Below are 16310 nucleotides of genomic sequence, written 5' to 3'. Positions count from 1 at the left end.
TTTATCCAGGTTAAACAGCCTCAGTTCCCTCGGCTGCTCCTCATCCGACGTGTGCTCCAGACCCTTCCCCAGCTCCACTGCCCTTCTCTGGACTCGCTCCAGCACCTCAATGTCCGCCCCGAACTGAGGGGCCCCGAACTGGACACTGCCCTCGAGGTGTGGCCTCACCTGGGCCCAGCACAGGAGGAGATTTAATTAATTAATTATCCATCGCCTTGGGGAATGACAGGAGACAAACGGGGGCATCGGAAGGGCAAATTAAAAAAAAAAAAAAAAAAAAGAAAAAGCTTCCAATAGCGAAACTAGTTTTTCAAAACGACTAAAACGAAGCGGAGGAGGCTGCACCATTCCTTGAGCAGAGCTGGGTCTCCTGCCGTGCACAGACCCGTCCTTTAACTCTTGCCTGTCCCAAATACCCACCCCCGCTGAGCTCCCCCTCGCCCCCACCCACGCCGGACGGACCCTCCATTCCTGAATCTCATCCTCCATCCCTGCACTCATCTCCCGGTCCCAGCTCTGCCACCCCCACCCAGAGCCCACAGCCCCTCACGGGCTGCCCAGGGCCGCGACCCCGCCGTCCCGGGGCGCCCCACAGCCGAGAGGGCCGTCACCCCCTCACCCTTCAGAGCCTCCCCGACCAGCGGGACGAGCCCCCCCGTGCCCACCGCGCCCGACAGCCGAGAGCGTCACCCTCACCCTCAGAGGCCTCCCATCCAGCGGACGACCCCCCGTGCCCACCGCGGCCCGAACAAGCCCGTCCCGGTTACATTGTTGGCTGGAACGGCACGACCGCGGCCCCCGGTGCGAACATGGACGGCGGCGCCTCCCCACTAGCCCCGCTGAAGGTCAGCGCGCCCGCACCGCGCCTGCGCCGCCCCGCCGCGATCCGCTTCCAGGGCACCGCCGCCATTTCCGGGGCGGTGGGATCGGCAGAGGGAAAGGGAGAGGGCCCGGATCGGGGTCGGCGTCATGGGGAAGTCGGATTTCCTCAGCCCCAAGGCGATCGCCAACCGCATCAAGTCCAAGGGGCTGCAGAAGCTGCGCTGGTACTGCCAGATGTGCCAGAAGCAGTGCCGGGATGAGGTAACTGCGGGTGCGCCGCTCCTTCGTGAGTGGCACGGGCGGCTCCGGCTCCTTAATAGGGACCCGCAGTCCCCTTGCGGGGGGCGGTTCTCCTGGGAATACAACAGGGATACCCCTCGGTTGGGGTCCTCCAGCCCTCCTGGCGGCTCCGATCTCATGGAATCACAGGATGGTTTAGGCTGTGAGGGACTTTAAAGATCATCTCGTTCCACTCCTTGCCATGGGCAGGGACACCTTCCACTAGACCAGGTTGCTCCAAGTCCCGTCCAGCCTGGCCTTGAACACTTCCAAGGATGGGGCATCCACAGCTCCTCTGGGCAACCTGTGCCAGGGCCTCATCACCCTCACAGGGAGGAATTTCTTCCTAATATCCGACCTAACCCCACCCTCTCTCAGTTTAAAGCCATTCCCCCTTGTCCTGTCAATCTCCCTTGTAAATGTCCCTAATGCTGTTGAGGACATTGGGAGAGCTGCGATTGCCCTTGTAGGAGTTCCTGATCCCCTTCTAGGGGGCTGCAATTCCCTCAGGAATGGTGGGGCCTCATGCCCTTCGTGTGGGTTCCCTTGTTTCCCAGTGGAGTGAGGGGGGTACAGGGCTGGCTCAGGTTCCCTTTGGAAATGTCCCCAGTTTCCTTGTGGGTGCTCTGATCCCATCTGTGGAGTGTGATCCTTCTAGGGAGCATCCTGGCTTCCTTTTCTGGGGGCACGGGGAGCCCTGATGCGCTCTGGGGGAGCACTGGAGAGGACCCTTATTCTCCTTTGGGGGACCTCAGTGCCTCTTGTATGGATCACAGTCTCTTGGGGGCAGATTGGTGGGACCTGGTGGGTTCCCAGTTGCTGGTCGTGGGACGATCCTATTGGGATCCCCAGTGGGAGAAGTCCTCATCCACTTTGGAGAAAGCCTGTTGGCCCTGACCCATCTTTGAGGATTGCATTTTAGTTTTCCATTCTCCATAAATAGCCTCTCTAATGTGCCATAGGGAAGTAGAGCATCCTGAGGATGTTTAATTCTATCATTCTTCACCTATTTCTGTGCCTCTCTCCCTTTTACTCAGAAATCTCAAATCTTGTTCTCTTCCCATTGACTACAAGCCAAAAAAAAAAGCTTCACTACTTCACAAGCTGATATTTTTGTAAGGGCTTGTCTGGTCAGGAGGAACAACCACCCCACACTAGGCTGAGGCTGAGTTGAGGTGTTTTCTGTGGACCCTTCAAGAAATTTCACTCATAAAAACATTATTTTTAATATTTTCTTCAGCTGTGTTGCAAACTGAGACAAAGACATGCAAAGGATTTATTTTTGCTTTATAGAATGGCTTCAAATGTCATTGCATGTCTGAGTCCCACCAGAGGCAATTGCTGCTGGCTTCTGAAAATCCTCAGCAGTTCATGGATTACTTCTCTGAGTAAGTTTTCTGTATATTCTTACCCAGGTCTTTGTCCCTGTGTCAAATCTGCACAGCTACACCTCTAAGGCCAAAAAATGTCCCACTGGAGACACTCTATTGTGATACATTTTAGTGTCAGCTCTTTTTTTAATGGCAATTTGAAAATTTAGAGAATGCCACTTTTGAACTTAGGTAAGAGATTTCAGGGAACCATGGTGTTTAATCAAATTTGACAATTTTATCTCGTGTCTGAATCCTGTTTAAAGTTGCTCTGTGTTACAAATATGTCACCTTTGTGCCCCATCTGAGTGACTGCCACACTAAACATGAGCTAAAGGAGCCGTAACAGAGAGACAACAAGTCAGGGGTGTGACTGACATCCCACAGCTTCTCCCAGTCCTTTGTCCAGCTGACCTACATGACAACTGGGATGACTGGAGTTGTCCTCAGCACGAGCCTGAAGTGAGGCTTTGTGCTCCAGCCCTGGAATTAGCAGGGAGATGAGTGATCCATCTGCCCTTTGTCCTGCCCTGTGTTCCGTGTCAGTCAGCCTGGGAAGATGCCTGGTAACGAAATACCGGCAATTAGTAGGAAGTGTAGAGATTCCTTTGCTCCATTTTATCCCTTTGGGAAGCTGTTATTCTCTTGGAGATTTCAGGTGTGTGCATGTACCATTTTGTGTTTTTCTGTGCACACATCCTGCATTTAATGCTGCCTTACTGAGGGGAAATGTGGCTAAATTTCATCATGCTCAGATCGAAAGAATAGTCAGGTTTATAATGCAGATGTTTATTTGTTAATGACAACAGAAAATTGCTTCATAATTGTTAAAGTTTTGCTAAAGTCCTTTCTTTTTATCCCCCCAAGGGAGTTCCGAAATGATTTCCTAGAACTGCTCAGGAGGCGATTTGGTAAATATTTTGCTCTTTGTTTTTAATGTCTTTTGTTGTTTCAGTTCAAGACATTTTGGTTGGTTTGTCCTGGGTTCCACACTTGTATTTAATAACGATAATTCCGTATTTCAGGAACAAAGAGAGTCCACAATAATATTGTGTACAATGAATACATCAGCCATCGAGAACACATCCACATGAATGCCACACAGTGGGAGACACTGACTGACTTCACAAAATGGCTAGGGAGAGAAGGTGAGTGGGGCTGGGAAGTCTTAAAATTATTGGGTAATTGAATTGCTGGTAATTGATCAGTAAATATTTATGTTAGTTCTGTTTCCTTTTTCTTTCTTCCTCTCTGTTCCTGTATATACATTAACAGATTTCCAAATGTTTTTCTTTGCTAACCATGTCGATAAGTACGTCAGTCGTGCGTCTTTCCTTGTTTCATCTGCTGGTCAGCATTTGCTGGAGGTACTGCTAAATTCTGAATCAACTTCCAACATTTGCCATTTAGAAAGAAAACCTAGAACACTCCTTATGACTGCAGAATCCTTCCATATTTGAGGTGACAAGAAGCAAGCAGTTGTTTTCATTGCTGGCCTCATGGAAGGGTTAAAGCTTGAGCTCTGCAGTTCTGTGCTCAGTGGAAGGAAGGGAGATTAAATGGCACTGTGGGGTGACAGAAAGTTTACTTTGGCTCTGGTTGCCCCTGTGCTACAGGATACATCCACGGGTCATGGAGTGTTTGGAAAGTCAGTCTAGCCAGAGTCAGTAACAATAACGCAGCACTGGAACATTTCCTTTAGTATGATGCTATTAGTATGTGTTGTTTATACATGAGAGATTTGTGTTTTCAGTGGGCAGGAAATATTTTCTTCAATAAGGAAAGTATTGTAAAACACTTCATCCCCTTTATGACAACTCTGGCTTATTTCCAAATAGATCTGGGTAGCTGGAGGGCAGAAACACATAGTACAGATAATTCAAAGTCAATTTTTGCAGTCCAGTGAGGGGTATATTGTCTCTGGTAAAGTATCTGCATTGTTATGGTGAACATGGACTGAAATGATCTTGATATTGTAGGAATTAATCTTATTTTATCTTGTGTTGACTTTCTAGGTCTTTGCAAGGTTGATGAGACTCCCAAAGGCTGGTACATTCAGTACATCGACAGGGACCCTGAGACTATTCGTAGGCAACAAGAGCAAGAGAGGAAGAAGAAACAGGACCTTGATGATGAAGAGAAAACTGCTAAGTTCATTGAACAACAAGTTAGAAGAGGTTTGGAGGGGAAAGAACTGGTAAGGAAAATTGCACTGTGTGTGAACCTTCTGCTCAAAACTCCTCATGGTTAAGTTAATGGGGAATTCGGTGCTGCTGGGATCCTTCCTCTGGTATTTCCTTTGCTTCCTAACTTGGAGTTACTTTAGTACTTGTTTTAGTACTAAAGGAGTAATAATTACTGTTCTTCACATGACTAGTGGTTCAGAAGCCACTCTTGAATTTAGGAAGGGAGAGTAAACACTCCGGTAACCAGCATGACGTGTTTTCATTTATGGTATTTCACAAGTTCGAGGGCTGCAGATAACAAGTACCTTGTACACTGGGGAGGTTGAGATAAACAACCAGGGGAATCTGGCATGATCAAATTCACACAGTGAAAAGTTCTATTTTGATAGTGCTGGTGAGGTTATTTGGGAGATGTTTATTTGGCATCATTCCATGACCTCCATACATGTTGTTGCCCAGGGCTGGAACCTCAAATTTGATCCTAGGTATTGATAGGTACATTTAAATCACATTTAATTGTATACAATTATGTGCTTCTTAATTTAAAACTAATTGAAATTTAAATGGTCTGAGCCTCCAGTGCTAAAAATTTGGAAAGATATCAGAATTTCCTGATAACAGATAGTTATCAGTCTATCCAGAAACCAGGCAGATCATGCTGGTTCAGATAGAGAAAACTGCTACAGCAAGGCCACTTTCCTTTCATCCTGGAGGTGAGCAAGTTTAGGCAGCATCTCTGTAGGGGTGTTAATTAGTGAATTTTGCACAGGAGCCTGTAATGGTTTCAATTTATAATCGTTTATGAATCAAGCCAGATTGAATATTACAGTTATTTGTGATAACCTTGCAGTAATCTTTAACACTGAGCTAATCAATGATCACCAGAAATTATATCTGGGCTCAGTTTTCTGTTTGAATCTTGAAATGTATTTTGTATTTTTTTGGTAGGAAATGCCTGTCTATACTGAACTGAACAGAGAAAATGAAGAAGAAAAAGGTAATCACATTTTGATAGATGTAATTTTCTAGAACCTACTGAAGGTGATTTTGTGATTCAAGCGAGATGAGCACTTGAGGCCTGTTTAGTGCCTAATAAAGTGCTTTGACATCAGTTATAAAGAGGAACTTGGAAATGCAGAGTATTCTTTTGTATAAGTTTTAATTTATTTTAAAAGCTGAACCAAAATACAGATTAGTTAACATTTTCAAATTTATGATCTTTTCTGTTTGCAGATATTAAAAATTGTAACATCCTTCAATGCAGTTATTTTTAAAGATAGAAATAGAGTAATGTCTTTTTATTTTTTAGTTACATTTAATTTAAACAAAGGAGCAAGTACTTCAATCGCAGCATCTTCTAAAACAAGGTGAGAAAAGAATTTAAGGGAACTCTTATTGTTGCAAAGCACTTCCATGACAATGATATTTGTGTGGGCAGGAAGATGTGTCTCATCCTGAAATATTTGGATTCTTATCTCATCCTGCCTTGTTATTCAGAATTGGATAGTAAATGACTTCATGGTTCCTTCTGTATTTAAAATGGGTGAATTGGTGTATCTTAAATGTGTGTTGTGAGGAGCCTTCTTGAATTCATGTGGTTCATGGCAGATGCCTGTAAAGTAAAAGGCAGGTACAGGTTCTTCCAAGGGAGGATGGAAAAGGGATCCAGCCAAAGCACTTGAAGTGATGCTATCTAGTCCCAACTGCCTTTTATGAATGGGTATTCCTGACTTGTTAATTTTGATTCCTAAAAGGTTTAATTGCCTTGTCTAATTGGAGAAAATTCTTCCTCTGGTCATCGTTTAAGCAGCTGAATCTACCTGAAATAAATCTTTCTAAAGCTGTTGAATTTAATTGTCATCATATAACCACAAGCAATGCAGGACAAAAGGGATCAATAATGCAAATAATACTGACTTACAGCAGTCTGTGGAACTGTTGGATGATCATACATCTTTTCGTGTGAGGCAATATTGTAATTAAATGTGTTGCAGGTAAAAGGAAAGCTTTCCTCTCATCACACTCAGCTCTTAGATAAGGTATCTGATGGGATATGTGCCAGGCAGAAAATGAGACAGTAAAGCAGTTCTTTGCAATAATAGATCCAGATTTCAGGCTTTGAGGAAAACTTGTAAATTATCCCTAAGCACTAAATTGTGATTAAGGTGAGTCTGAAACTTAATGCAGACACTCCCTTGAATAGTTTCAGTGAGCTAAAATTTGGCTGAATGTGAAATCACGTATCAAGTAGTCTAATTTACTCATAGCATACGAGAGATACTTGTCTGTAAATTTTGTAATGGTAGTGTGGAAGCAAAATTAGGATAAGCATTTCATGGCAAAGTGGTGATTCAGGCATCACTTCAGAGTCATGTATGGAAGCTGCTTCCCTGTGTCAGTGTACAGGTGTGTTCTGCAGCTGTTGGCTGTTCCTGAGGAGCAGTGGAGGTCAGCTTGATATCCAGTTCCCCAGCATAGTATGCAGGAGGACTTCCCTGCTTCCCACCTTCTGTGCTCACAGCTCAAGCTGTGGAAACCTGGCACTTGTGTTTCCTGAGTGTGGTGCAGAAATGGAACCAGAAGATCATAGTTGGTGGGTGGTGGAGTTTGGAGAGCATGAGGATACAGGTAGTTGGGTGGGGTTGGAGCCTTTCTGAGGAGGGAAGTAAGAGGGGAGGCATTTCTTCCCTTGTCCCTGTGGCTGACAAGAAGCTGGGAGTTTCCACTGCCACTGTGGGTACAGCTCCTGATGCCCACTGCCCTTCAGCAGACTGGGAGCCCTGGGCTTTCTTTGTTCCCTCAGTAACTTACCTCGTCAAATCCCTGCTTAACTCATCTGTTGGACAAGTGAGATTAGAAGTAATTCTAATTTAAGAATGAGCAGAAGCCACTGTCAAGGTCACTGACTCCTGTCTGCAGTGCTGCAAGTGTACCAGTGTCAGCACACTGAGCAGCCTCCACTGTGCACAGTTGGGGTTTCTCCAGCCCTGCAATCCCAGGGGAGGATCTTTCAGAAACTGTTTGCTCTGATAGTTTGCACCTTGTTTGTAAGTTCCCAGGTAAATGTTCCCAGGTAAATGTTCATGATCAGTTCATACCAGGTGCTGTCATGTTGATATGTGCCTTTAAAATGAATAGTTCTTTTTCTCTCTGGTGTTTGCTTTCTCAGTGTATTTGTAGAGAAAAGTTTTGGCCTGTCAGCCTTCACTGTGCTGTACAACCAGGCCTGCACACTGCTCATTTCCCCATTCCCCTCAACCCCTGAATATCCCTTCCTTGTCCTTGTTCCAGTTTCAGTGGATCTTGAACAGGAGATCTGACTGAATTTGTGCATACAGCCAATGGAACATCACCATGGCTTATTCTAGACACTGATGCTTGGCAGTCTTGATGCTTTCATTGCATTTGACTCTTTCATGGCTGCTCCACACTAGTAACTGTCACCTGTGCTTGTAGCCAGACCCCTTTCTGCTTTTGTTGTTCTTAGCAGCTCTCAATAGAAAGATGGCAATCAGAGTAAACTTTTCCAAGGTACCTGAGCTTACATAATGTGCTGTTGAATGCTGTGGTTTTCAAAACATGGTTTTCAAGATAAACCAATCCCATTTGGTGTCAAACTCTTCCTTGAGTCCTCCATATTGTTGACACACCCAAACACCAAAATGTTGTTGGTCTCTTGACTCTTTGTCCCAGGATCCTTAATAAATATGTTAAATAAGATTTGTTTTACTATTTACACCCAGGAATCTCTTAGTTACCTCATAGCTAGATATGTTTGTCTTCTTAAATATAGGCACTGCAGCTGTTAAGTTTTAATTGTATGTTACCCTTTATGAGATGTTATTTTAAGTACTTGCTATTTGGTTTGTAATTTAATGTGCTGTTTCTTCTCAAACTCTGCTATGTTTATCCAGACTTGCTCTGAAATGCAATTTTTCTCTCAAAGTTGCTTCTACTGTGATTTCTGTATCTTCATTCCCACTGGGTATCCTCCCTTGGTAGTGCCTCCAACATTCTCACCACAGGCAGAACATGCAATTTTGTCCTGAGGCCATATTAATATTGCATTACTGTCACCTCACAACAGCCACCTTCATCTTTCAGCATGAGATAACACCTAATTTTTTTTACTGCATTCAAATGTTTTTTATAAAAATGGCTGAACTCAAGCTGCATGTAGGCAGTTCTCACTTTACCTGGATGTTCCCCGATATGTAACTTTTTGTGCTGGTTGTTCTTTTCTTTCCCAACTTTTAGGCTGTTTGCCTGTTTTGAATATGATGGTGAAGGTAACATTTGTTTCTACAGATTCCCATGTGTTTTCTCCCATTGCCAGATGGGTTCAGTATCTCTGTCTGAAGGGAGTTCTAGACATTTGCCATGTCTCAGAGTTCCTCTGTCCAGGTGGCTTCTCTAAAGCCACAGACTTGTCCTTTCAAATTTGAAAACCTTATTTACAGACTGGCTTTTGTCTTCTCCATTGAACTCAACTTCTCAATCAACTCTTAGCTTGTGCAGTGGTGAACTGATCATTAAGTTGTGTCCATTCTGCTGGACTGCCAGCAGTAACCCTGGCTGGACATGGAGTTTGCACCCCAAGGAGATCAGTTCTAGAGGAACTGATCATGCAGGGTCTGGAAGGTGACTGGCACAAATGAAATTAGGCAGATTAGGCCTTTTTGCACAGCCAGTTCTTCAAATGTGTCTTGGTAGAGGAGAGATTGTAAGATCTGCTGTGAAAACACCATCTCACTCTTCCAACAGTGTCCTTGGACAGAATGCACTGCAGATGGTGGAGGGGGCAGTTAAAAGAAAAGAATCAGCTCATAGCTCTAGTCAGCCCAAAGAGAAGAAGAAGAAATCTGCACTGGATGAGATCATGGAGGTAATAACCATGTAGAATCCATGTCTGTGTGTCCCCATGCCTATGGCAGTGTCCACTCTACCAGGGTGTCCCTTTGAAGTGACCTCAGCCCTTCAGTGCATGTGGAATTCAGACTTTCACATCTTACCAGGCAAAATAATTTCATTTCCCCATGAGAATTGGTTTCTGCTGCTCAGCTGTGCCTGTTCCTCAGATGACTGCGGTATTGGAAGTAAAAAAATACAGATTTTACAAGAGAAGAAAATATCTAGAAACACTTGACCAAAAAAAAATATGGATCACCATCATTTTATCAAGGGTTCCTGGCTGTCACGAGATTGATTTTTATGCAGCAAGTACACGCTAACTTACCCTAATTTAGGGTTTGGGGATTTTTTTTATTCTCCACCTGATGTGGGGCTGGAGAATTGGTTCAGCTTTTGAAATGCATGGGAAAGCTGCAGTGGAATGAGGAAGTAAATGGTGATTATTTGTTGTTGTTCTATAGCTTGAAGAGGAGAAGAAGAGAACAGCTCGAAGAGACTACTGGTTGCAGCCTGTAAGTGTCTTAAAAATTATTATTAGAGCAAATACAGTCAATTCTGCATCTCTAAAGCCACTATTGATTTGTGTAGAGATCCAAAAGCAGATTCCAAACTAAAATCACTCTTCTTTTCCCTTTCCTGCTCTTGACCCATTGTGGTCTGTCACTTTATATCCCGAATTCAAGTGTAATTGTAATTGTAAAAAAAAACCAGAAAAGTCTTGAGAGATGCTACTTTGAGACAATAATTTGAGAATAAAGACAGATTCCTGAAAACCACATTGTTACTAACCCTGCTTCCTACACTGAGCTACTCAGTCTGGGCTTGGACTCAGAGCAACTGGAACTTACAATTAGTTTAGATTGTGGAGTTGTTTGTATATTTTGGCATTTAATTTTATTTTTTCTCTCCTTTCAAATGTCTCAGGAAATCATTGTAAAAATTGTAACGAAAAAGCTTGGAGAGAAGTATCACAAGAAGAAGGCAGTTGTTAAGGTGAGATAGTTTGGCTTTTCTGCTGTGACTTTGGAAATTTTGTTTCATTGTGCAGGTTGTTCAGCCTGAAGTCAACACTGTTAGGGGCTGAAATGTCACCTTACCTGTATTAGGACTTATTCTGGGCAGGGAGGGAACCTCTGAATTGGTTTAATGTCATTTTCTCAGAGATTCTTTTTTAAGTGTTGTTTTGTCCTGTGTGGTTTGTCCCTATTGACACATCCAACCAAGAGCAGTGCAGTTCGATTTTAGGCTGAAACTAGTCACTTTTGCACTGATATTTAAGCTTTGCAGGATCTCATTTGCATGCAAAATCTCCAGGCTGGTAATCTTGCCTTTCTTTTAGCCACTGCCAGTGAAATGATGTGTATTAGGTAGTCCAAGGCTCAACAGTGTCTGGCAAGAGCCCCAAAAATTACACCCAGATGTGTTTTGAATGATTGACTAGAGGGCACAGAGCTGAAAATTACAGCTTCTTGGGTGGATATCTGGGAGGACTTGTGTGTCCCAATGGCTTGGCTTCCACTGAGCTCTGGATAGGAGAAGTGGAACATGGTTTATGCCAGGCATGGGGATGATCAGTAACATTTTACCTCATTAAGAGTAGGATCCCAGTGTAGTTTCAAGCCAGCTTAGCCTCCCATGGGGAAAAGAAGCCTCTATTTTACTCTCCATCTTTAAGAGACTAGCTAAGGTAGCTGACCCAAAGTTTGATAATACCTTCAGACAGGGCTTACAGAATTAGTGACCAATTAGACCAGGCATTGATGCTCAAGAGGAGCCCTTTTAATCTGACCTTGACTTCAGGGTGGGGCCAATCAGCAGTTTGTGGAAGCTGGAGGCTTTTGGCACAGCTCAGAAGGCCCTGCTGCTGTTGACAATGTAGAATTGCAGACTCGTGATGCCAAGTTTGTTAACTTTGAAATGTAAATTTAGAGAAAAATGTTTTATTTCTCTGACTGGCCTCTGGCTTTCACAACAGGAAGTGATTGACAAATACACAGCGGTCGTGAAGGTGATTGACTCTGGAGACAAACTGAAGCTTGATCAGACACATCTAGAAACTGTAATACCTGCACCAGGTACAGCTGTTTGCTTGTGTTCTCAGCCTAATTATAATTCCTCCACCTGAAAGTACTATAACCTCTCCTGAGAAGACAGGCTGAGAGAGCTGGGGTTGTTCGACCTGGAAAAGAGAAGGCTCTGGGAAGACCTTAGAGGCCCTTCCCGTACTTAAAGGGAGATTATAAGAAAGATGGGAACAAACTTTTTAGCAGGGCCTGTAGCAACAGGACAGTGGCCAAATGGTAATGGCTTTAAACTAAAAGAGAGTAGATTTAGTCTAGGTATAAGGATGAATTTTTTTAAGATGAGGGTGGTGAAACCCTGCAACAGGTTACCCAGGGAAGCTATGGATGCCCCATCCCTGGAGACATTCAAGGCCAGGTTGGAGGGGGCTCTGAGCAACCTGGTCTCGTTGAAGATGTCTCAGATCATTGCAGAGGGGTTGGAGTAGACAACCTTTAAAGATCACTTCCAGTCTTCGCAGTCCTTTTCTGTCAGAATTGGAGTCTTTTCTGAGAAGACCAGCAGTTCAGTTGAAGAGATGAAAGCATCTCTCTTCAGCTGCCAGGAGGAACATCTGGGAACCCTGCAGAGCCCTTGGTCATGTTTATCCTGTAACTTCCCTCCAAAGTCATGCCTGGAATAACAGGGGATACTTAGCAAAGCTGACCTCGCCTCCTGTCTGGGTCACTGGTGTTTCTTCAGTGGGTACACACTACTGCTTGTGTGGAGCATCTGAGGGCAGCAGTAAGCAGAGCACTGTCAGCATACAGGAAAACAGGGTGTAGGATTTTGGGATTCACACTGAGGTGCCCTTTGGAAATGGGGAGGCTGTGAGACAAAGCTGGTGTTGCTTCCTGAAGCTGCTGGGAGAAACCTCTCTCTCAGCTGTCAGTGGAGTTGGACACAATACATAGAAGAAGTTGTGTAACTCTTTTCCTATTTTTATTTCAGGCAAGAAAGTGATGGTATTAAATGGTGGGTACAGGGGAAATGAAGGCATCTTGGAATCCATCAATGAAAAGAGGTTCTCAGTGACAATAACCATTGACTCTGTAAGTATCAAACACTGCAAGCTCTCATTTGTGTAGATCTTTCCATCTGTACATGGAGAGCTTTTACAAAGAACCATGTTATCCTTAATCCTGTTTTACAGGTGGGATTAATGGTGTGCAAAGTGCTGTGGTCACCCCCCACCTATTCCCAACCAGTAGGAAAACAGCCACATATCCCCCATCACAGACTAATTCTCTGCTGTTTGCCTTTAAAAAGATGCCAGGATGCTGATTTTAGCAAATTTTGAACTTGAAAGAGACTTGGAAAATATTTTGTATGTTTATTTTGAACATGGCTGTTGTACTATTTTGTGGGAAGGTAAAAAATGTGAAATATGCAAGGAGGAGGTGAATCTTCTCCTGCCTTTTCCAGCCTGAACACGGGGCTTTATGTGCTGAGTTGTTGTCTTGTTCACGGTTAGCAATTATGTTTGGGTTTTTTGTTTCAGGCTTGTTTGTTTGTTTGGGGTTTTTTATGTATCACTTTTCTCTGAGCTAAAATCAGGCCATGTGATCATGTCTGTGTGGCTCCTTCTTTGTTCCCCTCTGCAAAACAAATGTTTAAACTCATTGATAAAGCAGAGAGGCTCAAAAGTCAAACTTCTTAGACATGCCTTTGCAAGAGGGAGACCCTGTTAGATCCCGTTCAAAGAAGGGCTGCAGAAACTCAGCCCAGATTGGATTCTGGAGAATTTGCTTGGGAAAAGACTGTGCAGATGCCTCAATGATAGAAGGAGCTTTGACTGGACCTAAGGATCGTGTTAATGTTGGTCTCAGAAAGCAAAGGTTATTTTTCTGTAGCTCTGACACTTGTAGGTGTTGATGTTTCCTCTTCCTTCATGAACTCTGAAATGTAGATTAAAAATGGGTGAAACTACTCCTGGAAACCAGTGAAGTCTGTGAAGATTTTCTCACTGATTGTAGGGAGAACAGTTTTTTAGGTTTCTTTATATATAAGTTTGTATTCAAAATTAAATCTTTTACTACTTATAAATTCATAGCAGTGAATTAATTCAAAACAGCTGATAATGTTTGCCCCAAAATTGCAAGGACTTTAACTGACACAAAAACTGTCCTGAAAGTGAAAGGATTTCTGGGACAGTGTCAAGGCCCTGTCAAATCCTCTGGTCAGGTTGAAAATAATGGAACAGGGAATATTGTGTCATGAACAGATCCCCTTTAGCTCTCTTACTATAAATTCTCCATTGAGAATTCAAGAATCAAATAATTTTATATTGTGACCTTATTTCTTCTACTCTGTCATTCTCCAGGGACCTTTAAAAGGACGCCGGGTCGAAGATATCCAGTATGAAGATGTTTCCAAGCTTGCCTGAGGTGCTAATCATGGATCAGAGAAGATTTTGGTTCCCAAAACCATCTTTCTGACATCTTTCAGGCAGACACAAGACTCTACCATGTCAGGGTTTTAATTGTGTGTGTATTTATATTGTATATAGAAATTAACAGAAGCAAACTTGATCTATTTAAAGATAGCTATGGATTTGTTACATAAAATGTTTGTGGAAATACTATCAGTGGAGATTTTTCATCTGATTCTATATCAAAGTTATAATATTTACTTCAATTTCCTGTTGTAAAATATAGGAGAGAGCTGCAAGCTGGAGTATTTTATTTACTGAAGTCTGTGAGCAGGTCCAGAAGAGAGAATTAGCTACAGGTAGGCAGAGTGTGTCGGAGCCAGTGGAGTTTAAAACAACACCCTTCTCAATGCACAGCCAAAACGGAGCTCTGGCTGTAGGAACAAGGGAAGGGATTGGGAGAATAGCAGGAAGGTACCAGTGCTGCAAGAGATTATTCCCTGGATGCTGCGAGAATGGTCTGGTTTATTAAGTGCTGTCACCAGTTTATTTTTGATTAGCACACAGGTGGTAGTGGAATGCAAGTCATTGCTCCAACGTGTTTGTCAGGGTTCCTGATAATATTAATATGCAGTTTATCTCCATATGGACTCTGTATGGAGTTACTCCATGGATGTTACTTGTGGGGTTTCTAGGATGCCAGGTAAAGCGTGTGGATGTAGGAGCTGATGGTTGCTCTCCTGGTTTTCCAGAGCCTTTTCCTTTGTTCATGCTTCTATTGTTGCTCTGCTACATGAGTAACATTATTTGTGCTAAATGATACAACATTACTTGTTTTATTTTTTTAAAAAGTCACATTTTATACAGTGTTTAATTTCTAAGGCACTTCAGGAATAAACATAAACCTTTTCTTAGGCCAGTGTCTTTCTTATCAGCCTTTCAAATGTGTGAGGCAGCTCTTGGTTTAAATCCACCAAGGAGCACAGCAAAGTGCATGGTCGGTGCACCACATTATTTGGGTGAAAAAAGATGCAGGTTGTCCTGAACAAAATAAAACCCATCACCTGAAGGTCCAGTCTGAAGGTTGTGTGACTCTGGAACCTCTTCCCTTTCCTTGCCTCGGAAGGTCACTGTCTTGTTGATTTGTGGTTTCCAGGGGACCCTACAGGAAGCTGGAAGTCTCTAGAGGTTTAATGAAACAGCTGCTGTCTGAAGTAGCCCAAACCAACCTCACACAGGACATCAGGTGGCTTTTCAGGGTTCCTGGGCTTGAAGAATGGAGAGTTATGAGAACTAGAGGCAGAAAATACACTTGTCTGTAAATTCAGGCTCTTTGTACAACCTGTGTGAACAGCTCTGCCCTTTCTCAAAAGACAGGTTCTGAGGGAGAGGAGATGTGTAGGAGAATGATGAACAGAAGAGCTTCTGTATCACTGAAAATAATTACACTTGACATTCTGGAACCTGACAAATTAGAGTGAATATAGTAGACAAGTCATAAATTGTGTGGAGAAGATCAGAGAATGGTTACTCACTGTGTTCACATACAGGCTAGGAAACGGTGGAGTTACTGATTTGGGGATTTAAAAACACAGGGGTTTTTCCTCTCCTCACCTAGAGCCTTGTTAGACTGGGGCACTGGCTGCTAGGGGATGTTGGAGAGGCCAAAGATGATGGATGAGTTCAAAGAAGTGATAAATGGTTTGTAAGAAGTTGCTGACAGTTCTGAGAGTAACTTTGAAGAGACTTTAAAACCGTATTGATTCTCTCACTCCTGACGCAGCTGCAACAAAGATCCCATGCCAGCTTAGAGTGCCTAAGTGAAGGAAACCAAAGTTCAGAAGGGCAAGGGGACTGCTTGAGTCCCTTTCCTGGATTAGGGCTGCTGAAAAGGATATGGCCAATGTTTCTTTCTAAGGTTACCAGAAAAGAAGAGTTTTAAATCCAGCTCTCAGTACACAGACAGGCATATTTGTTCCACTACTGATCTCATTCATTGCTAAATGCTCCTGAAGAACAAGCGATCCTCTGGCAGTGAAGCCCACCAGAAGGAAAACTTTTAGTATTGATAATTATTTTTATAGTCTGAACATTTTCTGCTTTCATGGATTTGTATCTGTGCATGAACTCTGTTCTGGTCTTGAAATTCTAACAAAAAACAGGCTGGAGGCTGTCTAACTGGTCTAAATAATTTTTCTGCAATATAGCAGTTTTTTCAAGGGCATCCTTCACCACTGGTTAACTCATCCTTAAATCCAGCAGCCTCCTCATGATACCCATTCCAGAACCCATGTTCCTTTTCTTTCAGAT

General features: G+C 43.4%; 1 protein-coding gene across 2 annotated transcripts; it reads left to right on the top strand.

Moving 5' to 3' along the window:
- The first annotated feature begins 931 nt into the window (after positions 1-931).
- KIN (Kin17 DNA and RNA binding protein) lies at positions 932-15010 on the top strand. 2 transcript variants are annotated; one of them, XM_018083602.2, is made up of 13 exons: positions 932-1083; positions 2395-2489; positions 3339-3382; positions 3497-3619; positions 4487-4668; positions 5606-5654; positions 5967-6024; positions 9422-9542; positions 10030-10080; positions 10493-10561; positions 11544-11643; positions 12581-12681; positions 13953-15010. In XM_018083602.2, the coding sequence occupies exons 1-13, from the start codon at positions 970-972 to the stop codon at positions 14013-14015; spliced, it is 1170 nt and encodes a 389-aa protein (XP_017939091.1). In that variant the 5' UTR covers positions 932-969; the 3' UTR covers positions 14016-15010. The 2 variants fall into 2 exon arrangements, with proteins under 2 accessions (XP_017939091.1, XP_017939090.1); XM_018083601.2 differs by having other exon boundaries at positions 9419-9542.
- Positions 15011-16310: the final 1300 nt, after the last annotated feature.

This window comes from Manacus vitellinus, unplaced genomic scaffold (assembly GCF_001715985.3).
Source record: "Manacus vitellinus isolate BGI_N305 unplaced genomic scaffold, ASM171598v3 scaffold_65_pilon, whole genome shotgun sequence".
Classification (NCBI taxonomy): Eukaryota; Metazoa; Chordata; class Aves; order Passeriformes; family Pipridae; genus Manacus; species Manacus vitellinus.
This window is presented reverse-complemented; position numbering and strand designations above follow the sequence as displayed.